The following is a 24,984-nucleotide window of genomic DNA, read 5'->3' as shown; positions in this document are numbered from 1 at the left end:
AGAAAGTTTATTCTTGTATGATTCATGATTGTATTATTTTTCATACAAACAACTGTAAACCTACTTTTGTCCTACCCTGTATAATAAAGCAACTAAAATATGACATTGGGAGTAATAACCACCTCCTTCCTTTTGGGGGGAGAATGAATGGAAAGAGCAGGATTTTGAGGGGAAGGGATGTGAACAGATGGAGAAGCTGGCAGGTGAATTTATAATTAACTTTATCTTTACCTTATCTCCTGCGCTAGTTTATAGTCTTGGTGATTCTGTGACCAAAAGAGATAAACTGAAAAGCCTTTTTAAAAAACAAAATTATTTTTTTCCTGTTTTTTGGTATTTTTTCCATTACCATTTATCCCCCTTATACCCTCCTCCACCCCTTGCTACCTCCTTTCCCCCTGAAAAGCTTTAAACTGGGTTTTTACCTTTCCTAATTTCTTAAAAGTTTTTACATTTTTTTCCTAGCCCTGGCTGGCGTAGCTCAGTGGATTGAGCGCGGGCTGGGAACCAAAGTGTCCCAGGTTCGATTCCCAGCCAGGGTACATTTCTGGGTTGCAGGCCATAACCCCCAGCAACCGCACATTGATTTTTCTGTTTATCTCTGTCTCTCTCTCTCTCTCCACCCCCTTCCCTCCCTAAAAATAAATAAATAAAATCTTTAAAAAAAAATTTTTTTTTCCTTTATTGATTTTAATGAGAAAGAAAGGGAGAAAGACATCAACATTTTTGTTCCACTTATTCATGCATTCACTAGTGGATTCTTGTGGATTCTCCTGACTGGAGATCGAACCCACAACCATGGTGTTCTGGGATACTACTCTAACCAACTGAGCTACCCAGCCAGAGCTCTCCTAATATTTTTTTGGCAGCTTCTTCCAGCTTTTGTGCTGACATTCTCACATAGATGATGAATTTGGCCCTAATATTTATTAGCTTAATTGTCACAGAGCAATCTTTTTATCTCTTAGGTATTAACTACACATTTTTAAGTTTTTAAAAACATAAACTATAAACTTGTTTTTTAATCACCATTATCTAATAGTGCTTTAATAAACTAGCCGGTTAATGAGTTCTCATTTAACCACGAAATCTGCAAGAAACAAAAGGAATGGCCAGTCCAAGAATATTGTGAAATGTCAAGTATGAAGTTCAATTTCTATTATTTATGAAAACATTTTTCCATATTTTAAAACATATCTTAACATGTTTAAAATGACAAAATGTTAATAGCAACATAACTTGTGGTGGCAAATAACCGAAACAGAAACAACTGAAGTTGTAGTACACATGTAATATATATATATACTATGTAGCAATAAAAGCAAGTCAGATCTGAATATACAGACATGGAAAGATATTTCTGATATTTTCTAAATAGAAAAAGCAGGCTGCAGAACAAAATGCATAACATAGTCCCATATTTGAATAGGAAGTGTGTTATAATTCTGTTTGTCATTTGTGCGCATGAAAATGTCTGGGAAGACATTAACAGTGATGTAAGCAAAGTTAACTGTAATGACCTTGTCTTAATGAAGTTTATTTTTACTTATTGATTTTTTCCTCTAAAAATAAATGAATAAAATCTTTTTTTTTTTTTAAGGAAGATGCCCTGGCTGGTGTGACTCAGTGGACTGAGTGCCTGGGTTGCAGGTCAGGTCCCCAGTAGGGGGTGCATGGGAGGCCCCCCCCCACGTTGACATTTCCCTCTCTCCTTCCCTTCCCTTCCCTTCTTTTCTCTCTAAAAAATAAATACAATCTTTTTTTTTTAAAGGAAGAAATGCTTTGGTAGAGAATGTTTGAGAAAGAAACTTTCTCAACCTTTGCCTAATAAACTTAGGAAAAAAATAGGGAATCTTACTGTTTTTGCACATATGATCCTTTCAAACAAACATATTTCTAAATTCTGACACGCCAAATTGAAGATGTCATGATAGGTGAAAAAAGTAGTTTTCAAAAGAATAGAATATATGGCCCTGGCCAGGTGTCTCAGTTGGTTAGAGCATCATCCCAACACACCAAGGTTGTAGGTTCAATCTCCGATCAAGACACATACAAGAAACAAACAATGAATGCCTAAATAAGTGGAACAACAAATTGATGTCTCTTTCTAAAATCAATTTTTTAATTTAAAAATACATGATATAATCCTGTCACAAAGTATACATATATCCATTAAAATTCACATGTAGTGCTTGCTTCAGCAGCACATATACTAAAATTGGAATGATACAGAGATTAGCATGGCCCCTGTGTAAGGAAGACACATAAATTTATGAAGCATTAAAAAAAATGTACTTGTAAAATCACCCATATACGATAGCTGTAGAAAGTGTTTATCATTGAATAGATGTTTTTAGTAGATTCACTTATGTAGTTTTTAAATTTGTTTTTAATAGCAAGTTTCTTTCAGTTTTGCAATCAGAATGTACAATTTTATAAAAAGATAAATCAAAAATGTTCTTTGGCCCTGGCTGGTGTAACTCAGTGGATTGAGTGCAGGCTGTGAACCAAAAGGTTGCGGGTTTGATTCCCAATCAGGGCACATGCCTGGGTTGCAGACCAGGTCCCTGGTAGGGGGCACGTGAGTGGCAACCACACATTGATATTTCTCTCCCTCTTTCTCCTTCCCTTCCCCTCTAAAAATAAATGTAAAAAATCCTTTAAAAATGTCCTTTGCTTCCTTGATTTGATTTTGCTATCCTCTGCCTTAGGATTTTTTACTCCCCTTTTTCTTTCTTTCTTTCTTTCTTTCTTTTTTTTTTTTTAAAGATTTTATTTGTTTATTTTTAGAGGGGAAGCAGGGAGGGAGATAGACAGAGACAGAGAGAAACATCAATGTGCAGTTACTGGGGGTAATGGCCTGCAACCCAGGCATGTACCTTGGCTGGGAATCGAACCTGGGACACTTTGGTTCCCAGTCCGCACTCAATCCACTGAGCTACACCAGCCAGGGCTACTTTCTTTCTTTTTCTTTTTTTTTTTTTAATAAATATTTCATTTATTTATTTTTAGAGAGGGAAGGGAGGGAGAAGAGAGAGAGAGAGAGAGAGAGAGAGAAACATCAATGTGCGGCCGCCGGGGGTCATGGCCCGCAACCCAGGAATGTACCCTGGCTGGGAATCGAACCTGGGACACTTTGGTTCCCAGCCCACGCTCAATCCACTGAGCTATGCCAGCCAGGGCTTCTTTTTTTTTTTTTTTTTTTTTTGTAAATGTTCACTCTGTTCACAGAACACAGACCCGTCAGTGCAAAACAAGAAACGGTGCCAAGTAAAAAGCCAGTGAGAAGGAGGAAAAAGAAGAGGCCTGCTCAGTAACACCCACGTGGTTATGTTTATGTAAATAATTATTAAAAGGATATTTCTTTAAGTGCTGGCAACCTTGGGTGTTTTTTATTCACAAATCCATTGTAAAATCTAGCCATTTCTTTATATAGTTCTTACATTGATTTAAATAAACCTTCTGGAGAACTTAACAGGTCTTAAATAATTGTCACTTTAGTATAAAGTGTGCAAGTTGATGAGTGAAAAAGCATTTTCTTAGTGTGTCCAAAGGGCTCAAAGAGTCTAGGATCATCACAACCAAAAAATAAACAGATTTATTCCAGATTCGCTTTGATTATGCAAGTCAGCAAATGGTCCAGACGCTCAGGAAAATGTCAGAACCACTGTCTGTTTTCCTGAAACTATAAAATATAGTTCTTTTTCTTAAAGTTTTAGAAGCCCCCCTAATGCCCATAGGAGAAAATAACTTTTCTGAGTGAAATCCTGAAGTCAAATTTTTACCTCAAATTAAATTTGACTTACAAAATCCAAGTTTTCTAAATCGATTTATTAATTCTTATTCTTATCCTGACGGTTGGCATCGTTAATACTTTAACAAAACCACTTAAAATTGGCCACGTGTGTAAGATAGGTACATGTACAAAAGATATACACATTAAAACCACTTTAAAATAGCATAATTTGTATTGAGAATAACTTTTGCGTTCAGAAATGATGGTAAAGACCTAAAATAGGGTTTACAGGAACAAATTTGGAGGACACATGGACAAAAACTAGGGGTGAGGGGTAATGGGGGGAAGAGGGGAGGGTTGGGTGGGTGGGCTGGAATGGGAGTAAGTGGGAGAATACTGTACTTGAACAATGATTAAAATAAAATTAAAAAAAAAAAGACCTAAAATAAAAGCTACGCCCTGTCCTCGGAGGGAGTCCCATCTTAGAAGCGGGGGCAGCTGCTCCCTGTCACACCCGTAGTATCTCTGGAGGGATGAGGAGGGAAACGCCATGGTACCTGGGGTGCTTGTATTTCTCCCTGACCGACTGCTGGGCGTGCTGCGGGGCCCTGAGGTAGGTCTGGTGCAGGTCCAGGAGACAGGGCTTCAGGCTCTCCAGGGTGTACCCCGTCTGCTGCACCAAGGAGTCAGGCCAGCTCTGTGACTGTGTAGAGTGCTAGGTGGAAGGCCGCTCCGGCGATAACTGAGGGCAGGTACTTGAGGTACGGGTCTGCGTGGATCAGACTCAGCTCTCCCAGAAACATTGCTCAGCTTTCAACTTCGCAGTTTGCCGGCTGCTGGTGCAGAAAGCACTGGGTGAGGAACTGAGTGGCGGTCGGGGCAGCCAAGTCGAACGCGAGGACTTTGAGGACCAGGTGCTCCATTCTGAGAACCTGCTTCTTGGTGTAGGTGTCATCTGTAATGTACACAAACTCTGCTACTTCTAGGGAGTAAATGTCTTCAAACTTCGAGGCTAACAGCATAGCAGCAGTGCCCACAAGTTGAAGTTTTCCTCTCCACACAGACATGGATGAAAGGAACCTATCGATGTCCTTCACAGGCAAGTGCAGGGTCTCATTCTGTAGTTTATATTCCTCTCCTACTTCAACTAACCAGTCCACGAGGATGGCCCTCACGCTGTTGGTGATGTCTGGCTGTTTCTTCATGTAACCCACTTTAGGCTTACATTTAACCTCCATTTCCCTAAGGTAGGTGTGGATGTCCTCGTGGTAGTCTGGGACTTCGTTAACATTCACTGGCTTCTCATCTTCCAATATGATCGACATATCCATGGTCTGCGGTGACTCAAAACTTCCATCCACCGGATAATCAAGAGGTACCAGTGGTTCTCTCGGTTCAGGTAAACCAATAGCTGAATTAAAGGCCAGGACATCTTCACATTCTGTTCTTTTGGATTCACTTGGCCTTTTCTGAGTCTCTTCTGCTTCATCCACATAGATGGTAAATGCAGGCTATTTACTGTTTGCATTCCAGGGAGGGACGATGACATGCTCATCATTTACATTAAGATCCTTAAGGGGTGCACCCCGTCGCGTCTTGGGCCTTTGCAGCGGCGCTGGACCACGCTAGTTCCTGGCCTTCAGTACCACCAGCCTGGCCCGGGTCCGGGGCTGCTGCGCGGGCGATGCCTTCTCGGGGTTGCTGTTCTCCTGGTCCTTTTGGGGTGCTGTCTGCTGCACTGTGAACAGCGCTGAGCCCGCCTTGCGGGCCGCAGAGCTGCCTAACATCCCTGTTCCCGAGGACAGGGCGGAATGGCCCTGCGCGCCCAAGCAGCGTGCACTCGGTCCCGCCGGCCCGCCGTGCGGGGCAGCGCTCCAGTCGCAGCCTCCGGCCGCAGCCCGGGCCAACGGGCCTGCCCTCCCTCCCGCCCGGGATCGCTGAGAACCCGCGAGGCCGCTAAAGGAGCTGGCACCGCCGGGCATGGAGGAACAAGATCACCCAGAAACTCAGCCAACAGCCCCTTTTACCCCTCTTTTTCAATCTTTTTTTTCTTCTCCAGTTTCCAGCATGATGCTCTGAAGGTGATAGGTGCTCTTCTCCACTTTGCTACTCTAAACTTTCCTTAATTCTTAGCCCTATCCTTGCCTATTCCCAATGTCTAATAAACCCAAGTTTATGCAAAACACAAGCAGTTAAGCAGGGGTGTAAAGAATTGCTCCATGACACGGGCAAGTACTGCAGAGCTGTGCTGACATTTCCTGGGCTCCATCACTTTATAATAATAGTTTCTTTTCCCAAAAGTTTCTAGGCTTTGGTTCATCATTTGGTATTTCCTCAAAATTTTTGTCTACTATGTGCATTTAGTTAGAGCCAAAGATTTTGTAAAAATGTTAGTGACAAATTAAAAAAAAAAGCCATAGTTTAATCTAACTACTTTTGTTTAATCCTTCATTCATATATTCAAAACTTAAGTGAAAAAGGCAGGTGGCAGGAACAGATTGACTTTTTTCAAAGTCACGATTGAATCTGTCCTTGAACTGTAAGACTAAAAAGTGGCGACTTACAGAATGGCATTTCGTACACTATTTTCGTAGTTCAATACAATTTTTGTTTTGTTTCAGGTGTCTACTTGGTTCATAATACAATGCTTGGCACAAACTCAGACACCTGACAGTTGAAAGGAACAGCGTGTTGTCCTTAGGTCTTGGCAGAAATTAATTATCCTGCCTTCCTTTTCTTCTGTGAAATGTCTAGATAACTGGATTGGATGACATTACAGAGCAATATTGGAAAATTGAGAGAACCGTGAAGAAAATGACCAAGAAACCTACTCTGGTTATTCTCTGCATCTCTGATGCTTCAGAGATCTGGAGGTTTCCATGGAGCAAAAAGCAGAGTCATGAATGAAAAGTGCTCCCACAATCCAATAAACTTGGGACAAGCCCGGGTGGGAACAGGGCAGTAAAAAAAAGGGTTTACTAGTAGAAGTTATAGGGGACTGCTTAGCTTCTTCTAAGATGAGGACATAGTTTACCTGGAAAAGAAAAATTCTATTTCAAACTAGCCCTAGTGTTTACTTATATATTGGTCTCTGATCCATTTTTTTTCAGTCTTAACATTAATACACTTATCAAGTCATATATTGCAATGACATATTAAATTGTGCTGTGTAGTTATCTATGAATTTAAATGTCAAAAAATAAAAGCATTTTATTTTTAAAATGCTTAAAAATAAGCTTATTTCAACATAAGTTGCTTCTGGCAGGGTAGAATTACACTGAATAAAGAGCAGTCACAGAACCTGTTGTATATGTGACATTTGTTACAGGGTGACATTCCAGTACTGCCTCTCTACAATCCCAAGAGCTCTGCTCATCACTTTCCGCATCCTCTAGATGTGTCACTCATAACTGAAAATAGCCACAAGTGTATTGTTTCAATATTACACATACAAGGAGGATGTAAGCTTGTTCAGGTTTAGTTAGTCATCTATCATAACCTTCATGACTTTTTTTTGACTCATTTCTAAATGCAGTAAATACCCATATTGAGCAGATTTTTACTCATTAGACAACTGGGTAAAAGTAGGACAAAGCCAACTAATGGGAAAATAGATGTTTTATTTATTTGTATTTAAACTTATAAACCAACCAGCCAAACTGGTAATATGATGATACAGCAAAATACAAAACATCTATCACAAATACTTGAGTAATAAATTGGGGTTTGTAGTAAAACAGCAAAAGGGGCAGAGGAAATCAGTTAAGTATATTGTAGCTTAACCATTCACCTGAACTGAGGTTTTTAACAGGCCTCCCAATCCCAGAAAACACAAATAATCTTTTATCACACATCTTTGTACTTTTACTTTCTATTCTTGAGTTTGAGATTCTACACCCTGGAGTAATTCAAAATAGTATTATATTTAATTATCTATAGCCAGAGACATCTTATATGTCTCTAGCTGCAAGGCTACAGAAATCTCTGATTAGACTCTGCATACCTCACCCCCACCACTCCAAATTGGCATAATGAAAAGCAGCATATCAAGGCAGGGACACACTGAAAAATCCTAGGAGAGAGATAACCACTGCCAAATTGAGATTGAATACACCTGTTGTCACACTGAATGTTCAGGACTAGATGTTTGTGGAGTCGGGCTGCATATTCATGGAGTAATCTGGGAATAAATCCATGGTTTGCTGGGTGGTATAATACATAGGGGTTTGCAGTATTGCATCATAGCTTTCCCCAGCAGTTTCCAAGGTGACCTCTAAATCACTGATGGGAGTTTGCTGGAACTGAATCTGGGGCTGCAGGGATTCCTCTCCATAACTATAGAACTGATTGGTCCAGGCCTGGTTGTTCCAGGCCTGGGGGCACCAGGTCTGACTATTCCAGGAATGGTAGTTCCAAGATGGGCTGTTCCAGGAATGGTTGCTGCAAGAGAGGTTACTGCAGGTCTGGTTGCTCCACACTGAAAGGTTTCCAGAAGCATTCACCAAACATCCCTGGTGATGATAGGAAGAGAAGCCCAGGTACTCTGTAGTTGCTGAGCTCATCTGAAAGAAAAGGGTGTGTCAACTGAAAGGGTACAGAAAAACTCAGAGCTGTCTGTGACTGGAGTTGTATGCTTCAACAATAAATGAAACTAAAACGTCACTGAAAGGGAAGAGCAGAATAAATGTTTCCTGTTACCTGAGTTAAACGGTTGCTATTCTTTGGCCAGTTGTACTTCTGCCACCTCTTACATTTCATTCTCTGGTTCTGGAACCAGGTCTTAATCTGCAGGAAAAAAGTGACAAAACAGCATAAAATAGTAGTAACGCAGATGTGCTACGGATCAGAATATTATTCACATTCCCCCCCCTGACAACTACAACTAACTAAAGCTCAGGAACAAAATTCTAATTTCTAGAGCCTTTTAAAAAACAGACTGCAAATCTATTAACCTGGAGGTGTACATTTAAATGTCTACTCACCTTCCTTTAGTTTACTCATGCCATTAGTCACAGTTAACCTTAATCTGTTTGCAGTAAAAAAGCCCCGTCCCCATGAACACATCATGTAACATATTTTGCCATATATAATGTGCACTTCTGTCCAAATTTTTTAGGGAAAATTAAGGATGCACATTATACGTGAGTAGTACTAATTCCCTATCTATATAAATGCTTTTAACTCTTTTAGTTATGCTTATGTGTTAAAAGTGTAACTCTAGAAAGCACCGTGGCTGTTGTGGCTAAGTGGTTTATCAGCCTATGAACCAAAGGGCAGCTGGTTCGATTCCCAGTCAGGAAACATGCCTGGATTGTCAGCCAGGTCTCCAATAGGAAGTGCTCAAGCAGCAACCACACATTGATGTTTCTCTCCCTGTCTACCACCCTTCCCCTCTCTCTAAAAATAAATAAATAAAATGCTTTAAAAAAGTATAACTCTAAAAAAGCAATAACGATATCCATATGCAAAATAATACCTTGGAATATAAACAGTCAGTTTGTTATAAAAAATTTTTTGTACATTGTATCTGTTCTTGTATTTTTGTACTTATTTGTTACACAAAATTTCCTGTACCATATGTTCAAAAGTAGATGCTAAAATTCCTTTGTAATACAAAAATCAAGTATCTAAATATAAATGTATAAATAATTGAATTAAAAAATTAAAATGAAAGATGTCCCCCCTGAAAGTGTGGGCCAAATCCTATGTGCGCATTATACATGGAAGCACTTTATACGTGGAAAAATGCAGTATTTCATGAAAATGGTGATATTTTAATTCAGGAATTATGAAATATACCACTAGGACAATTAGAAAATATCATGTTATATTGCAGGACACAATAAACTAAGATTCCACATGGCAGCCCTGGCTGACGTAGCTCAGTGGATTGAGCGCGGGCTGTGAACCAAAGTGTCGAAGATTTGATTCCCAGTCAGGGTACATGCCTGGGTTGCAGGCCATGACCCCCAGCAACTGCACATTGATGTCTCTCTCTCTCTCTCTCTTTTTCTCCCTCCCTTCCCTCTCTAAACATAAATAAATAAAATCTTAAAAAAAAATTCCACATGGCTTATAAACTTAAGTTAGAAAATGAGATCACAGAAGGACCAGAATGTATATACACACATACACACACGTAAAATAAAGCCATGGACTACAGGTCTTTCTAAGTATGAAACCAGTGATAGAAAACAATAAAATATTTTACTGAGTAAAATGCCAACACATGTATGAAAAAAAGAGAAGTGTGTAAAAAGTGATTAATCTCATTAGTAATCAAATGCAAACACACAAAAACAAAAGATGCAATTTTTCCTTTAAGGAGAACCAGTTTTGGTCAGGGCCTTTCCTAACCTGGAAGATGGGAGTATGTGTATGTCCCTCTTTTGATTAAGGCAAAATTGGAAACATGTTCACAATTTTGATTTGTGCAACAGGGAAAATTGTCAAATAAATTAGATACATTCACACAGTAAACTGTTTAATGAAAAGAAAGATGGTGCCCTGGCTGGTGTGGCTCAGTGGATTGAGTGCTGGCTTGTGAACCAAAGCATCGCCAGTTCGATTCCCCATCAGGGCACATGCCTGGGTTGCTGGCCAGGTTCCCACTGGGGACCATGTGAGAGGCAACCACACATTGATGTTTCTCTTCCTCTCTTTCTCCCTTCCTTTCCCTCTCTTTAAAAATAAATAAATAAAATCTTAAAAAAAAAAAAAAAGAAAAGAAAGATGGTTATGAAACATGTTACAAAAACATTCCATTTTCATATTAAATTATTTGTGGGTCAAAGGGCACAAAAAGATGCTAGCAATGCTTATCTGCAAATTAGCTTTATTTTTAAAAATTTCTTATTATGCCCTGGCTGGCATAGCTCAGTGGATTGAGCGCGGGCTGCGAACCAAAGCATCGCAGGTTCAATTCCCAGTCAGGGCACATGCTTGGGTTGCAGGCCATGGCCCCCAGCAACTGCACATTGATGTCTCTCTCTCTTTCTCCCTCCCTTCCCTCTCTAAAAATAAATAAATAAAATCTTAAAAAAAAAATTCCTATTGCAAAGAAAACAACCAAACACCTTACCTGTTTGTAGCTAAGGTTCAGGACGTTGGAAAGTTCCTGCATCTGCTGGAGGCTGAGATACTTCTGTCTCTGAAATCTCTCATTGAGTACACAGAGCTGGGCCTGTGAGAAGACGGTTCTGACCTTCTGTTTCTTGACTTGGCCCTTTTCCTCCTTTGCTACACTGTCCTCTATAGAAGTGGGCAGTGTTATGTTGGGACTGGTGGAAGAGTCAGGGCTGTTCTGAATAAGCAGGTCCATGGAGGAAGGAAGAGGAGAGACTGCTGGGAATAAAAACGACGACACTTTTCTCTAAAGCCTTTTAAATACTAATATGCATATTTATTTTCAAAGCATTTTTAAAGTCTTCACAACCTCAGAGCTAGGTAGGAACAGATAATTTTTAAGTAACTTGAGTAATATGCTAACCTTTGTACAGTTCAGTAAGTTTACCAGTGTTACCATTTTACATGCAATAGTCATGGCTACTCCTAATGGACTTGGCTAATATTGCTGAGGAACACAGTGGGATTCAAGCCTCTGGGGCAACACCCTGGCTGTTCATACAAATCAAAACAGATTACTTGATTCCCAAGTACTGTGTCCTTCATAACTTCCTTTAGTAATCTTAATACCTACATAATTTTTTAAACCGATGGTCAGCTTTTTCCAGCCGGTGCTATGCCATGGGCATGTCTCAAGACTGGCACAAATGCCAAAGACTGGGGGCAAGAGCAAGTCCCAGCACAAGAAGGAAACCTCTGAGCTGGAACGCCATGCTGCCAGCACTCAGATTGGCCCCACTGCATACACACAGTCCACATGTGGGGAGGCAGCAAGAAGTACCACCTGTGTGTGTGGGCAGCTTCTCCTGGGGCTCCTGAGTGTTATAATGCAAAACAAGGATTACTGATGTTGTCTGCAATGCACCCAGCAAGCTAGTCTGTACCAAGACTCTAGTAAAGAACTTCATCGTGCCCTGGCTAGTGTGACTCAGCGGATTGAGCATGGGCCTGTGAACCAAAGGGTTGCTGGTTCGATTCCCAGTCGAGGCAGATGCCTAGATTGCAAGCTAGGTCTCCAAGAGGGGGCTCGCGAGAGGCAACCGCACATTGATGTTTCTCTCCCTCTTTTTTCTCCCTCCTGCCCTGTCTAAAAATAAATTTAAAAAGAACTGCATTGTGCTCATTGGCCACACAGCGGACAGTGGAAATCCCACTAGGTACTGCCCTGGGCTGCGGGAAGGGCACCAAGTTGACTCCTAAGGAAGAAGAGAATTTAAAGATGATCAAAGAAAATTCAGAAGAAATATGACAAAAGGACAAAAAATTCCAAAATCAGCTGTCTTCTTGAGGAGCAATTCCAACAGGCAAGCTGCTGGTGTGCATCTCTCCAAGACCAGGCCAGTGTGGCTGAGCAGATGGCTCTGTGCTGGAGGGCAGGGAGCTGGGGTTCTGGCTGATGGAAATCAAGGCCTGGAATGGCAAATGAATGCTCCTCCCTCCTATTACAGCTCATGTAACAAAGGTATTTATTCCAGAAAATAAATAAATAAGTAAACTGATTATCAGATTCTGGCAATCCTATACCATCAACAGTTACTACCCATTACTAAATACCAAGGCTAATAGGAGATGTGATGTTTGATAGGCTTCTGTTTCAATCCAGACTTCCTTAGCTCTGTGACCTCATCTCCAATATCATTCCTCCCTCAGTCAGTTTCTTCATTGACTAAATGAGGTAATAGATAAAAAATATTGCCTAGCACAGGACCTGGGTATATTAACTTTGTAATTTATTTCCTGTATTACCTACATTTAGGTAAGTGCTTTGATTCCTATTTGCACTAAGTAATTCCCAGTTCTCAACTCCAATTCCTAGTCATGGTATAAATGCACAGGCTTTAGAAGGCAAAAACTTGCCTTAGGTGGTGTGGCTCAGTGGATTGAGTGCTGGCCTGCAAACCAAAAGGTCGCTGGTTGGATTTCCAGTGTAGGGCAAAGACCTGGGTTGCAGGCCAGGTTCCCAGTCTGGGGCACGTGAGAGGCAACCACACATTGCTGTTTCTCTCCCTCTTTTTCTCCCTCCCTTCCCCTGTCTAAAAATAAATAAAATCTTTTTTTTTTTTAAAAAGGCAAACATTCACAATCTTATGCTTCTTGCAAACAGATACAGGAAGGAAACCCTCAACTAATGACTAGAAGTGGGGCAAGTTTTAAAAATTAACCATCTACACAAACTTGCACTTGGCTTGTTACAGAGGACATGCCCACCTGCTATTTCTCTCACAATCCAGCACTGTTTTTTCAATGTTGAAATTATCAAAGGACATTAATACAAAGTTCACCCTGGCTGGTGTAGCTCAGTGGATTGAGCACGGGCTATGAACCAAAGGGTCGCTGGTTTGATTCCCACTCAGGGCATATGCCTGGGGTGCAGACCAGGTCCCCAGTGGATGCCATGTGAGAGGCAATCACACATTGATGTTTTTCTCCCTCTCTTTTTCCTTCCCTTCCCCTCTCTCGAAAAATAAAGAAATTAAAAAAAAAAAAAGCAACACAAAGTTCAAGGCAATAGGATAGCATTAAAGTCCAGAACTCACAGTGGTAACTCTTCTACATCTTAGGTTTTACAGTTGTAATAATAACATAGTTTTTAAGCTAAGTTTTATACTATGTTGAAAATGGTATTTTTGGCTAAAAGGTATTTTACCTTTTCATTTTTAACAGAATGATTTCCAAAAAGGTGTTGCTGGCTTTAAGTATCCCAAGCACCTCCCACACACTGTTATTCGGAAGCCTAGGTGCTAGAGTATAGGTTTTGAAGCCAGACTAGATTTTATTTCCCAACGCCAGCCACTGTCAGCAGATTAAACCTTCTGAAATTATCTACCATAAAGCTAATACTTCCTTGAGATTTAGGAGATTTGGGCATAGCATGTGCTCACAGAGCTTTCCATGAACTCCCATACATCCAGCGCATGGGAGAAAAGCCAGACTGCTACTGTCGTGGAAAAGTAAAACATTTCAACGAGGTGAGATTCGTGTAACCAGCCAAGCCGTTTCTGGCACTCCTGGAGAGACGGACCAGGAAGGTGATGCTCACCACCAACCACTGACACCCTGCCCCCGCAGTCCCCCAAGCTGTGATGTTATTTATCACCTCTGGCTTAGCAACATCTCCTATTACCATGTGCCTGACACAGTGTTCTGATTTATACATCAGCTCATTTATCACAACACATTTGTTTCCACTGTGTTTACACATACAAATTCTCAAACGCACAGTATGCAGTTGAACTGCTGAGTCCCACGCTCCTAGTCTCAGTCCAGAGTCTCAGTCCAGAACTCCTGACACCTGGGACGTGGGTGAAAGGACACGCATGGTATATTACAATTGAAAGAGAGGTGTCACGAGGATTAATAAATAGATAATGACACCTGCTTCTGTTAGTGGATGTAATTGCTCACAAGAGGTGAAAGGATGACCCTTACCCCCTTTCCCCTCTCCCTGAAGGAACTCAGGCTTTCAAGGATTCCATTTTTTCTTACCAGTCTCTGTATGGAGTGTCTCAGTAGATGACATTGGCAAGGATGCATAGTTTTCGTCAGGCTCATAAACCTCAGGCACTGGTGAAGGTTCCCTAGAATTGGATGCTTCAGGGCAGGGCAGGCTTTGGGGAGAAGCCGAATCCACACTCATGCTGCTGAGTTGAAGGAGGAAAACACGTCAGGAACTAGATGATAAGATAGAAGAGCTTAGAGAAATACGAAGATCTCCAGATGTAAAAGTACCAAAAAGACGGGATGAAGTGAGTCACCTTTTCTTTCAGGAGAGCCAACCAACCCAATCTAGGAAAAGGTGGAGATGTTGGAGGCTCGAGATTTATAAGGGAGGCTCAGCCACATTTAGACCCGCCCCTTCTGGTAGCCCCACACCCACACACACCCTCTCGAAGTCTGTTAATCCCGTCTGCCAGTCTCCCCAAGGCCATTGTAATGCAAAAGGTAGCTTCGGAATAACCTAGACTGGGTGGGGAATGGGAAAACTGGGGCCACAGACACAATAAACCCAGTAATGAAATGCTTCTAGATTCATCACTTTCCTACCTTTTAAAATCAAAGGTATACTTCCAATTCCTGAGGCTATGTCAGGTGAATGAAACTTCCACTAGGACAATTACTTTCTTGATTTCTAGACCCCTAGAAATTGGGCTACTTATGCAGAAACTTCAACTTCCTCAGTTTACCTCTTTGACTGACCCTGAGGTAGCAATAAAACACATTGTGTGTTGCTAAGCCTTCAATTGATGTTAAAAACAGTATTTGTTTGCAACTTCCACTAAAGTTGCTTCTTCTTTTTTTTAGCTTTCAGAAAGACTGCCTAGTCTTTTCAACGGGACTGTTGTCTTGTTTTCCGGAAAGGAGTTGTGATCTGCTAACCTAAGACACTTGGGTGTCCTGTTAGTAATTATGCACATACCATTTCTATGGAAGATTTTCAGTTTGCTTACACATGTTACTGAATAGAATCTTGGTTCGGCCACTTTAAAAAGTCTCAATTTTCTCATCTGTAAATAGGGACAAAAGTACTTTCTCTGTGATGTTGTAAAAATTAAATAAAGATAAATGCACTATTTGACACAACAGTGACCTACAAACAATGGCTGTTAATAGAAATTCTATCAGGATCCTGTGCCCATGACCTTCAAGTTTGAAATTACCTTTTGTCGGGATTTTTATTCTAATCCAATGGACAGCACGATAGAATGAAACCACAACCTTTTAATCTTACCTGGGACATTACTAGATGTAAAATGAGGAAGTTTACTGACCAACCAATGGAAAGGAGGGAATTAAAGAAGAACATCCTCTAGACTAATGATACTCCTATAATGGACTTGCCAAGGTGCTTGTGATGGGTTCCTTTTAGAGTCAATGTTTGCCTTCCTGTCTGTCCCTCTTTCCCATGCAGTCATCATTTTGTGGATTTTTCCCCCCTTCCCTGGCTCTTTCTTTAATCAGTTTTTTCTTCGCTAGCCTGGCAATTCAGTCATGTCCTTCAACCCTGCTCCATCCTCACACTGTTCTTTTTTTGGTATGTCTTCCAAAGAATAGTTTTTAGAGTTGGGTTCCAGCACTAACATATTTATGACAAAGATTACAGTCCACAGCTTTCAATTTTCCTCCCCATTTCCAAATTCAACATTTAAAAAAACTTAAGATTTCTTTCCCCTTTTTAATCTCTCATCCCTAAAAGTAAACCCTTAGCAAATCCCTGTCACATGTATTGGCTCTAAGATACAACTCTTAACCTATCCCCTCCGTGCGCTCTGCTACTTGGGTCTCCAGAGCCACTGGCTTTGCAGCTCTGCAAAATGGTTTTTGTTCACAATGCAAGATGTCAGCTTGTGAGTGTAGGAATATTGCCCGGTCCAACAAGGGGATGAAATTTTATGTGACCTTTTCTTCGTCTTTATAGAGCGTCATTCCAAGGGTCTGGAATAGGGGAGCCAAAGAGCGGGTACGTGGAAAGACTTTGTGGTTTATGCAGATACTCTCTGTCTCATTAGAAATAGGATATGAGCCCTGGCCAGTAGCTCAGTTGGTTAGAGCATCATCTGATACACCAAGGGTGAGAGTTCCATCCCCGTCAGGGCACATACAAGAGGCAGTCAGTGAATGCATAAGTGACTGGAGAAACAACAAATTGATGTTTCTTTCTCCCTTCCTCTCATTCTCTCTCAAAAAAAATCAAGTGAAAAAGAGAAATAGGATAAGATTTCTTTTAAGTAGGGAATGTGAAGTGACAGATGTTAACTAAAATAATTATGGTAATCATTTATTGACATGTACATATATCAGATTATTCTGCTGTAAACTTTAATATAATGTTATATGTCAGTTTAAATCTCAATAAAACTGGGATAAAAATAAAGAAGGGGGAACACCTGACTTCCTGGCTCTCATTTCGCAGTTTGGTACATGACAGCAGTCAAAGCCACCGTGGTTTTCTTGCAGCTCTCTAAACTGCAGGTACCAGAAGCTTTGTTCTTTGCTGACGGGGTTCTTTGCATGAGAGACTGGGACAAATTCACCTCATCCTCCTGACCCGCGTCCCATTGTATCCAGTGTAACAGCCTCCGGAGTGAAAGGTCAGGAGGAAGGGGGTGGTAGCTAGCAGGCAGACTTACTACATTCTTTGCCCAGGAAAGCAATTTAAATAAGTTGAGAATGCTTCAGAAGCTGCCGGAGACCTTGGGTTTGTTTGGGTAGGCTGTGTGGGTGGAGGAGGGGTGTGTTGTAATGTGCTAGAGTCCGGGGCTGCGAATGTGACTCGGATGAAACCCTTGTTCTGCATTTTACAGGCATACCTTGGAGATATTGCAGGTTCCACTCCAGACCAACACAATGAAACAAATACTGCAGTAACATGAGTTACATGACTTTTTGGTTTGCCCACGCATATAAAAGTTATATCTACTCCAGTTTGCACGTAAGTGTGCAATGGCATTATGTCTAAAATAGTGTCCATACACTAACTTAAAAATACTTTTTGCTAAAAAATGTTAACCATCATCTGACTATTCAGCAAGTCATAATCTTCTTTTTAAATTCTTTAAAAAAATTTTTATAGAAGTAACATTGATTTATAACATTACATAAGTTTCAGGTGTGCAACATTACAATTTGACATCTGTATGTCCTACATCATGCTCACCACCAGAAGTCTAGTTTCCATCCATCACCGTACAGCTGAGCCCCTTTATTCTATTTCTCTTCTTTACATTGTCCCACTACCTAATAAGCCCATTCTATAAGTAACTGTTCCTTGCTGATTATGTACACACATACATGTGTACATATTTAGTGATTTAATAAACATTTATTGGCCAGGAAATATTATACCTATTGCTTATTTGTTGAAATTATAGTCAAGAGACCTTAGAGATAAAGAAATGGCCCTGGGTAGTGCAAAATAAATAAACAAACCAACCTGTAAAATTTTAATGAAACCTCCCCTTGTCGTTACTTTACATTGCTCCCGTGTTCTTCCTTCTCGTAACCCGGTGGCTTGCTCTCGGTCTCCTTTCTGGTTCTTCCTTCTGTCCTGTGTGTCTGAAAGTGTGCCAGCGCTTAGTTCTCAAACCTCTTTTCCACTTACACCCACCACCTGGGTGATCTCATCCTGTCATAGGAATTTAAATACCATCAATATGCTTTTGACTTTCAAAGGTGTATCTTTATCCCAGACCTACTCCCCTATCTCAAGTCTCATGTATTCAACTCCTTAGTTAACATCTGCACTTGCATTTCTAATAGGCAGCACAAAATTCACCTTTCCAAACCGAACTTCCAATGTTCCTCCCTATACAAGCTCTTTATAACCTTCTCCATCAGTGGTTAACAATTCCAGCTGTTTAATTGCTTAGGCCAAGATCTTAAAACCATCTTTGTTTACCAGGCCATCAAAATATACCTAGAATCAGCCCTGGCTGGTGTGGCTCAGTGGATTGAGTGCCAGCCTGCAAACCAAAGGGTTGCCAGTTTGATTCCTAGTCATGCCTGGGTGGCGGGCCAGGTCCCCAGTTAGGGGTGCATGAGAGGCAGCCGCACATTAATGTTTCTCTCCCCCTCCTTCTCCCTTCCTTACCCTCTCTCTAAAATAATAAATAAATAAAATCTAACTTTCTATATATATCCAGAATAATTCATGTATATATGCACACACACACACACACATACACATCTTTCTTTTAATTTCTTTTAATTTTTGCTTCTTTTAATTCTTTTCCTCCACATGTTTTCTGTTTTCACTGAGTGATTTTTTTAAATCATCACATGGACTAGAGCTCAGAGAACCAGAGGAGCATGAAATGGTTATTTCTTTTAACATGTATCTGCCTGTGTCACAGAAGAGCTGGGACTTGAAATTACCTGCATCCTCTGGCCAAAGAGTAAGCTCACATTGGCAATCGCTCTAACACAAGCTGCACTTACCCTTTGGAAGTATCTACAAGGCTACACGGCTACCACCCTGTCCAAACTACCATCTATTGCTAGGATTATTCTAACAGCCTTCCAATTGATTTCCTCGTTTGCATCATCACCTTCCTGATCTAGTGTCAACTTACTGGCCAAAATGAAAAGAAAAAAAAAACTTTTTTAAGACAAGTCTCATCAAACTATTTCTTTGCTCAGAATCTGTCTTTGGCATTCTCACATTCAGAGTAACAGGTCAAACTACTGAGATGACATGGACTCCCCTCTAGTTTTGCACTGTACCTCCGTCTTGTCTCCTTGCGTTCTTCTCTACCCCATGAAGCTGAATTCCTTGCCGATTCGGGAACAAGCCAGCAAAGCTCCAGAATCAGCGTTTTTGCCCTTTTATCTCTTTCTGATCCATTTTCCCCTCAGAAACCTAACCAGCTTTATCTCTTCCCTCTTTTAAATCTTTACTATTACCTTCTCATTGATGTCTCTCATGCCCTATCCTTCTCCAATTGGTTATTTTCATAGCATTTATCATCATCTTGCATAACAAATTCTATCTATCTATCATCTACCATCAACTATTATCATTTTCCATTTGTCCACTACTACTAAAATATGTTACATGAGGGCAATTATTTTAATTTTTGTCTGTTTTGTTCAGAGCAGTATCCCCAGCCCTGGGAGAGTGTGGTCCAAAAGCCAACACCATCAGCATCACCCAGAATCTTGTTAGGGACACAAGTGGATGGGCTTTATCACAGATGTAATGAATAGGAATCTCTGGTGGAGGTCACTGGAAATCTGTTTTAAAAGTTCTCCAGTTGATTTTTTCACTTGCTATTGTTTAAGAACTACTATTTTAGGAAAATACTAGGCAAATAGTACTGCTTTGTGTTACTTATAAATGAAGGAATGGGGTTCAATAAAATCTGGAACTTTATAAGCAAATAAATAGAGGGTGGGTGCCATTTCCTTACATTTAAATATTAAATTTTACTTCAGTGTGCTACACAAAATAACATTTGTGGGCCCAGAGAAGAAAAAGTCACTTAATTGGAACCCCCAGAATAAATGCTTATGCTTCCCTGACTGGTGTGACTCAGTTGGTTGGGAATCCTCCTGCAAAGCAAATGGTCACAAGTTTGATTCCCGATCAGGGCACGTGCCTGTGTTGTGGGTTCTGTACCTGGTCGGGGCAAATGCAGGAGTTCTCTCTCACACCAGTGTCTCTTTCCCTCTCTCTCTCCCTCCCTTTCCTTCTCTTTAAAAATAAATATATAAAATCTTAAAAGAAATTTATTTGCTGAGATGGACTCCCCAGGGTCCACTGAGGGCCCAAATTTTACAAATAGTTAGAGTCTAGCAGCCATCTGCTGACAGGGGCTCCACAGGTACTCTGTGTGCTAGGAAGAACCTCAGACCTTACCATTAGCACAAGTTTTGAAGTTCAGTGAAAAATTCATCTGAAAGAAAAATATGTGAGACATCACTGACATTTTCCACCATCCAAACCTTTACTTAGTAAATTAATAACTATGTCATAATAGTTTTATTTTCTAACTCTTCTCCAGTCTGTCCCCTAGATGTTTGATACCAGTCCCTAGACCCTAGCGAAGGCATCACCTCTTGCCCAGACTGCACCAGAATGATGTACCTGAAATTCAGTCATGTTTTCCCTCCGCCGAAGTCCTCTCTACATAAGCTCACAGTCTGCTCTCTGCCTGCTTCTCAAGCCCATTTTGAAGCTTTGGCAAATTGCTCTACGCAGGCAATCCCCGCTGCCTTGAATGCTTTTCTCCCTTCTTTGCTTGGTTCATTTTTGTTATCTTTCTTTTTTTAATTTTTACTTCATTTTATTTTATCCTCACCCAAGGACTTGCCCATTGATTTTAGAGAGAGGGGAAGGGAGGGTGAGAGGGTAAGAGAGTGAGAGAAACATTGATGTGAGAGAGAAACTTCAATAGGTTGCCTCTCCAACACTCTCTGACTGGGACCCCACAACCCAGACATGTGCCCTGACTGGGGATGGAACTCACGACTTTTCATAACCTGTCAGTTTACATGAGAAGATGCTCCAGCCAACTGAGCCACACCAGCCAGAGCTCCCATCTTAGTTATCTTTCAAGACACAGATCAGCTGTTAACTTGTATAATCCCTCTTCTCCCAGTGAATTAGGTGCCCTTCTTCTGTGTCCAACTCCCTTTACAGCATTTGCAATTTTACACTTTAGTCACAATTTTGTGTGCCTGGATTTCTAGCTTGGAATAAAAATTCCTTGAGGGTCTGGCTTGTTACCACTACAACCTAGTGCTAGCATTGCATAGTCCACAGTCCCAACTCCCGCCCCCCCCCTTCCCGCACAGTCGGCATCACGGGGAGCTTTTTTGAAATGCAAATTCTTGGGCTGGGTCTTACCTTAGACCTACTGAATCCAAATACCTGGGAGTGGGACCTAGGAATCTTGTCTTTTAAAAATGTCTAATTCAACTTTGGCTGGATAGCTAGCTCAGTTGGTTAGAAAATGATCCCAATATACCAACATTGCTGGCCATGGTCAGGGCACATACCAGAATCAACCAATGAATGTTAAATACCGTATTTGCTGCATATAATGTGCACTTTTTTGCCCAAATTTTTGAGGGAAAAATAAGGACGTGCATTATACATGGGCAGTACCAATTCGGTATCCATATAAGATAGATGTGTTAAAAGTGTAACTATAGAAAGTAATAATATCTGTATGCAAAATAATACTCTGCAATATGATAATTGGTTTTGTTTCTAAATATAAATAAGTAAAAAATAGAATTAAAAAATAAAAATGAAAGATTTTCTTCCTGAAAGCTTGGGCCAAAAACATGGTTGCACATTATACACTGGAGCACATGGTACACAGCAGAATATGGTAAGTGTGATGTGGGGGAGGGGTTAAGAATATGGTCAGTGAAACAACAAATTGATGTCTCTCTCGAAAATCAATCAATAAAAATGTGTTTAAAAAGTATTTAAGATCAGTTAAAAAAATCTCTAATTCTTATACACCCTAAATTTTGAGAAGTACTGCTCTGGAATACAGTGCGAGACAGAAAGGAAAATGCTCAGTACTTATTTAATAATTAAGAATTTAGCTCCCATTGCTAAAACAATGATATTCAGAAAATAGAATTTTCAATTCAGAAGAATTGTAAGAACTCAAAAACAAAAATGCAAATTTCTTTCTTGTGGTTCAGTTCTAGATTTGTCAGGTCTTACTCTAACTAAAAGTTTATCATATTTAAGAACTAAATTATTACGTGTACCAAATTCACAGTTCTAGTGAAGAGTTCAGAAGGGTAAACCATCAAGCTGAGTGGCCAGAGTATTTTTTTTTTAAGCATGCAAGAATTTTTTTAGGGGAAATGCTTATAGGAGAGCAAATTAGGAAGGAGCTTAAAAGGCTGGAGAGCCACGGCAGATGATGAAGCAAGTCTGACGCCAAGTGAAGGAGGAAGAGAGGGAGACTAAATGGAAACATCGTAGACTGCCTAAAAGTCTAAGTAAGTTTCAGCAAAGCCATCTGGGAGTGCTGGAACCAAAATCAACCATCACACGAGTCCTAGTAAACTTTTGTACTTTGTCACTGGCTGGGTGAATTGTCCGAGTTTTGACCCTGAGCAACCCTAGGGACATCAGGGCATCCTCCCTCTTTCCCACCTTACCCTCAGGGCATCTTTGACTCAATGTAAAAAGAGATCCCCGCCCTCTCGCCACCCCCCACCCCCCATTATGTCTAGCCTCCGAGGGAGGGGGAAGAACATCTGGAAAAGTGTACCAAATCTGAGTAAATGTTTAAAATTACTCTAGAATGATCTGATATTCTTTTTTTTTTTTTTTTAAAGATTTTATTTATTTATTTTTAGAGAGGGAAGGGAGGGAGAAAGAGAGGGAGAGAAACATCAATGTGTGGTTACTGGGGGTCATGGCCTGCAACCCAGGCATGCACCCTGACTGGGAATCAAACCTGTGACACTTTGGTTCGCAGCCCATGCTCAATCCATGATATTCTTGATCTAGAGGTGAATAGAACTTCTCTGTTTATTAGTAGGTATTAGAGAATGAGGAAGAAGAACTCAGAGAAGTAGTTGAGTGAGGTGAGGTGATGGTGGTTGTGGTAAGAAGGGAAACATCTAGCACCTTAGTTGCTGGTAGAGGGATAGAATAAGGCTGTTAACACTAATAACAATTCATCTAAATATTGTACTTAAAATATTTCAGGATGTCAAAGTATTCTAATATTGTAAAGAGATTAGAGAGAGAAGGAGTGAGAGGTTCCTGTCTCCCAGAAGTAAATAAGTTTAATCATGTAAAGGCAAAAGTTCAAAGCTACAGCAGTTAGCATGATGTTGAAAAAGCAATTCAAATTTATGGAAGCATTTGTTGAAGGTACTAGAACGGGTTAGGGCAAGAAGATGGGGAAATATGGCAATGTTTATTTTTTATTATTTTTATATTTTTTAAGATTTTATTTATTTATTTTCAGAGAGAGGGGAAGGGAAAGAGAAATAGAGAGAGAGAAACATCAATGTGTGGTTGCTTGTCTAGTGCCCTGTACTGGGGGACCTGGCCCACAACCCAGGCATGTGTCCTGACTAGGACTCAAACCAGAGACCTTTTGGTTTGCAGGCCAGAGATCAATCCACTGAGCCACATCAGCCAGGGCCAATCATAGAGTTTTTTAAAATTATATTTCATTGATTATGCTATTACAATTGTCTGATTTTTCCCCCTTGGCTTTCTTCCACCCAGCACCCCCACTTCCTCAGGCAATCCTCCCACCATGGTTCATGTTCATGGGTCATGCATGTAAGTTCTTTGGCTACTCCATTTCTTATGCTGTACTTTACATCCCCATGCCTATCTGAAACTACCTATTTGTATTTCTTAACCCCTCACCTCTTCACCCATTCTTCCCCATCCCCCTCCCATCTGGCAACCATCAAACTGTTCTCCAGATCCATGATTCTGTCTCTGTTCTTTTTGTTTGGTTAGTTTATTTTTTAGATTCAATTGTTGGTAGATATGTTTTGGGGTTTTTTTTGCCATTTTATTGTTCATACATTTGACCTTCTTTTTCTTAAATGAGTCCCTTTAAGCCCTGGTTGGTGTGGCTCAGTGAACTGAGCACAGGCCTACAATCCATTTGATTCCTGGTCAGGCCATGAAGCTGGGTTATGGGTCGGGTCCCCATTTGGGAGCATATGAGAGGTAGCTGATGTTTCTCTAACACATCGATCTTTCTCTCCCTCTCTTTTTCCTTCCCGCCCCCTCTCTCTAAAAATAAACAATTAATAAATAATAAATTAAATAAGTCCCTTTAACATTTCTTATACTAATGGTTTGGTGATGATGAACTCCTTTAATTTTTTCTTGTCTGGAAAGCTGTTTATCTGACCTTTGATACTAAATAACAGCTTTGCTGGGTAGAGCAATCCTGGCTGTAGTACCCTGCTTTTCATAACTTTGAATATTCCTTTTAGTCCACAAAGTTTCTTTTAAGAAATGAACTGACAGTCTTATGGGAATTCCCCTGTAGATAACTAACTTCTTTTCTCTTGCTGCTGTTAAGAGCTTCTTTAACTGTTGGCATTTTAATTACGATGTGTCTTGGAGGGGGCATCTTGGCAACCATCACAATTGGGATTCTCTGTGCTTGCTGGACTTGCATGTCTATTTCCTTCACAGAATTAGGGAAGTTTTCTTTCATTATTTTTTCAAACAGATTTCTAATTTCTTGCTCTTTCTCTTCTGGCACCCCTAGGATGTGAATGTTGGACTTCTTGAAGTTGATTCTGAGGCTGCTATCCTCATTTTTTTGGATTCTTTTTCTCTCTTGTTCTTAAAAAAAAAAGACTTTATGTATTTTTAGAGAGGGGGAATGGAGGGAGAAAGAGAGGGAGAGAAACACCAATGTGTGGTTGCCTCTTGTGCCCCCCCCCCCCTCACTGGGGAGCTGGCCCACAACCCAGGCATGTGCCCTGACCGGGAATTGAACCAGTGACCCTTGGGTTCACAGACTGGCACTCAGTCCACTAAGCCACATCAGCCAGGACCCCTCTTATTGTTCTGATTGGTTGTTTTTTGATTCCTTATATTCCAATTCATTTATTTGATTCTCGGCGTCAACCACTCTACTGTTGTTTCCCTGTAAATTGTT

The 24,984-nt window shown here is 40.6% G+C and overlaps 1 protein-coding gene, 1 non-coding gene and 1 pseudogene across 2 annotated transcripts; 1 reads left to right on the top strand and 2 right to left on the bottom strand.

The window, feature by feature from the left end:
- Positions 1–2,188: 2,188 nt before the first annotated feature.
- Positions 2,189–2,292, top strand: LOC114514212. Its single transcript, XR_003685947.1, has one exon. It is a non-coding gene; the product is annotated as a U6 spliceosomal RNA (small nuclear RNA).
- Positions 2,293–3,445: 1,153 nt separating this feature from the next.
- Positions 3,446–5,552, bottom strand: LOC114513300 (annotated as a pseudogene).
- Positions 5,553–7,358: 1,806 nt separating this feature from the next.
- On the bottom strand, positions 7,359–14,628 carry NANOG (Nanog homeobox). The gene is made up of 4 exons (XM_028533240.2): positions 14,348–14,628; positions 10,818–11,077; positions 8,435–8,521; positions 7,359–8,298 (listed from the first exon to the last, which is right to left on the bottom strand). Exons 1-4 carry the CDS (start codon positions 14,496–14,498, stop codon positions 7,876–7,878), a joined length of 921 nt encoding a protein of 306 aa, XP_028389041.1. The 5' UTR covers positions 14,499–14,628; the 3' UTR covers positions 7,359–7,875.
- Between the last annotated feature and the right edge of the window lie 10,356 nt (positions 14,629–24,984).

This window comes from Phyllostomus discolor, chromosome 2, assembly GCF_004126475.2.
Source record: "Phyllostomus discolor isolate MPI-MPIP mPhyDis1 chromosome 2, mPhyDis1.pri.v3, whole genome shotgun sequence".
NCBI lineage: Eukaryota > Metazoa > Chordata > Mammalia > Chiroptera > Phyllostomidae > Phyllostomus > Phyllostomus discolor.
Note: the sequence above shows the minus strand (reverse complement) of the source record. Positions and strands in the feature narration are given on the sequence as shown.

Bases quoted from the DNA above. Each gene is read 5' to 3' on its own strand.
- NANOG (XM_028533240.2), bottom strand. From the start codon at position 14,498: ATGAGTGTGGATTCGGCTTCTCCCCAAAGCCTGCCCTGCCCTGAAGCA. The intron at 8,522-10,817 runs GTAAGGTGTTTG...TTTTTCCTGCAG, and splicing joins TGAACCTTAGCTACAAACAG to ATTAAGACCTGGTTCCAGAA. The intron at 8,299-8,434 runs GTAACAGGAAAC...CTTTTCTTTCAG, and splicing joins ATAGCAACCGTTTAACTCAG to ATGAGCTCAGCAACTACAGA.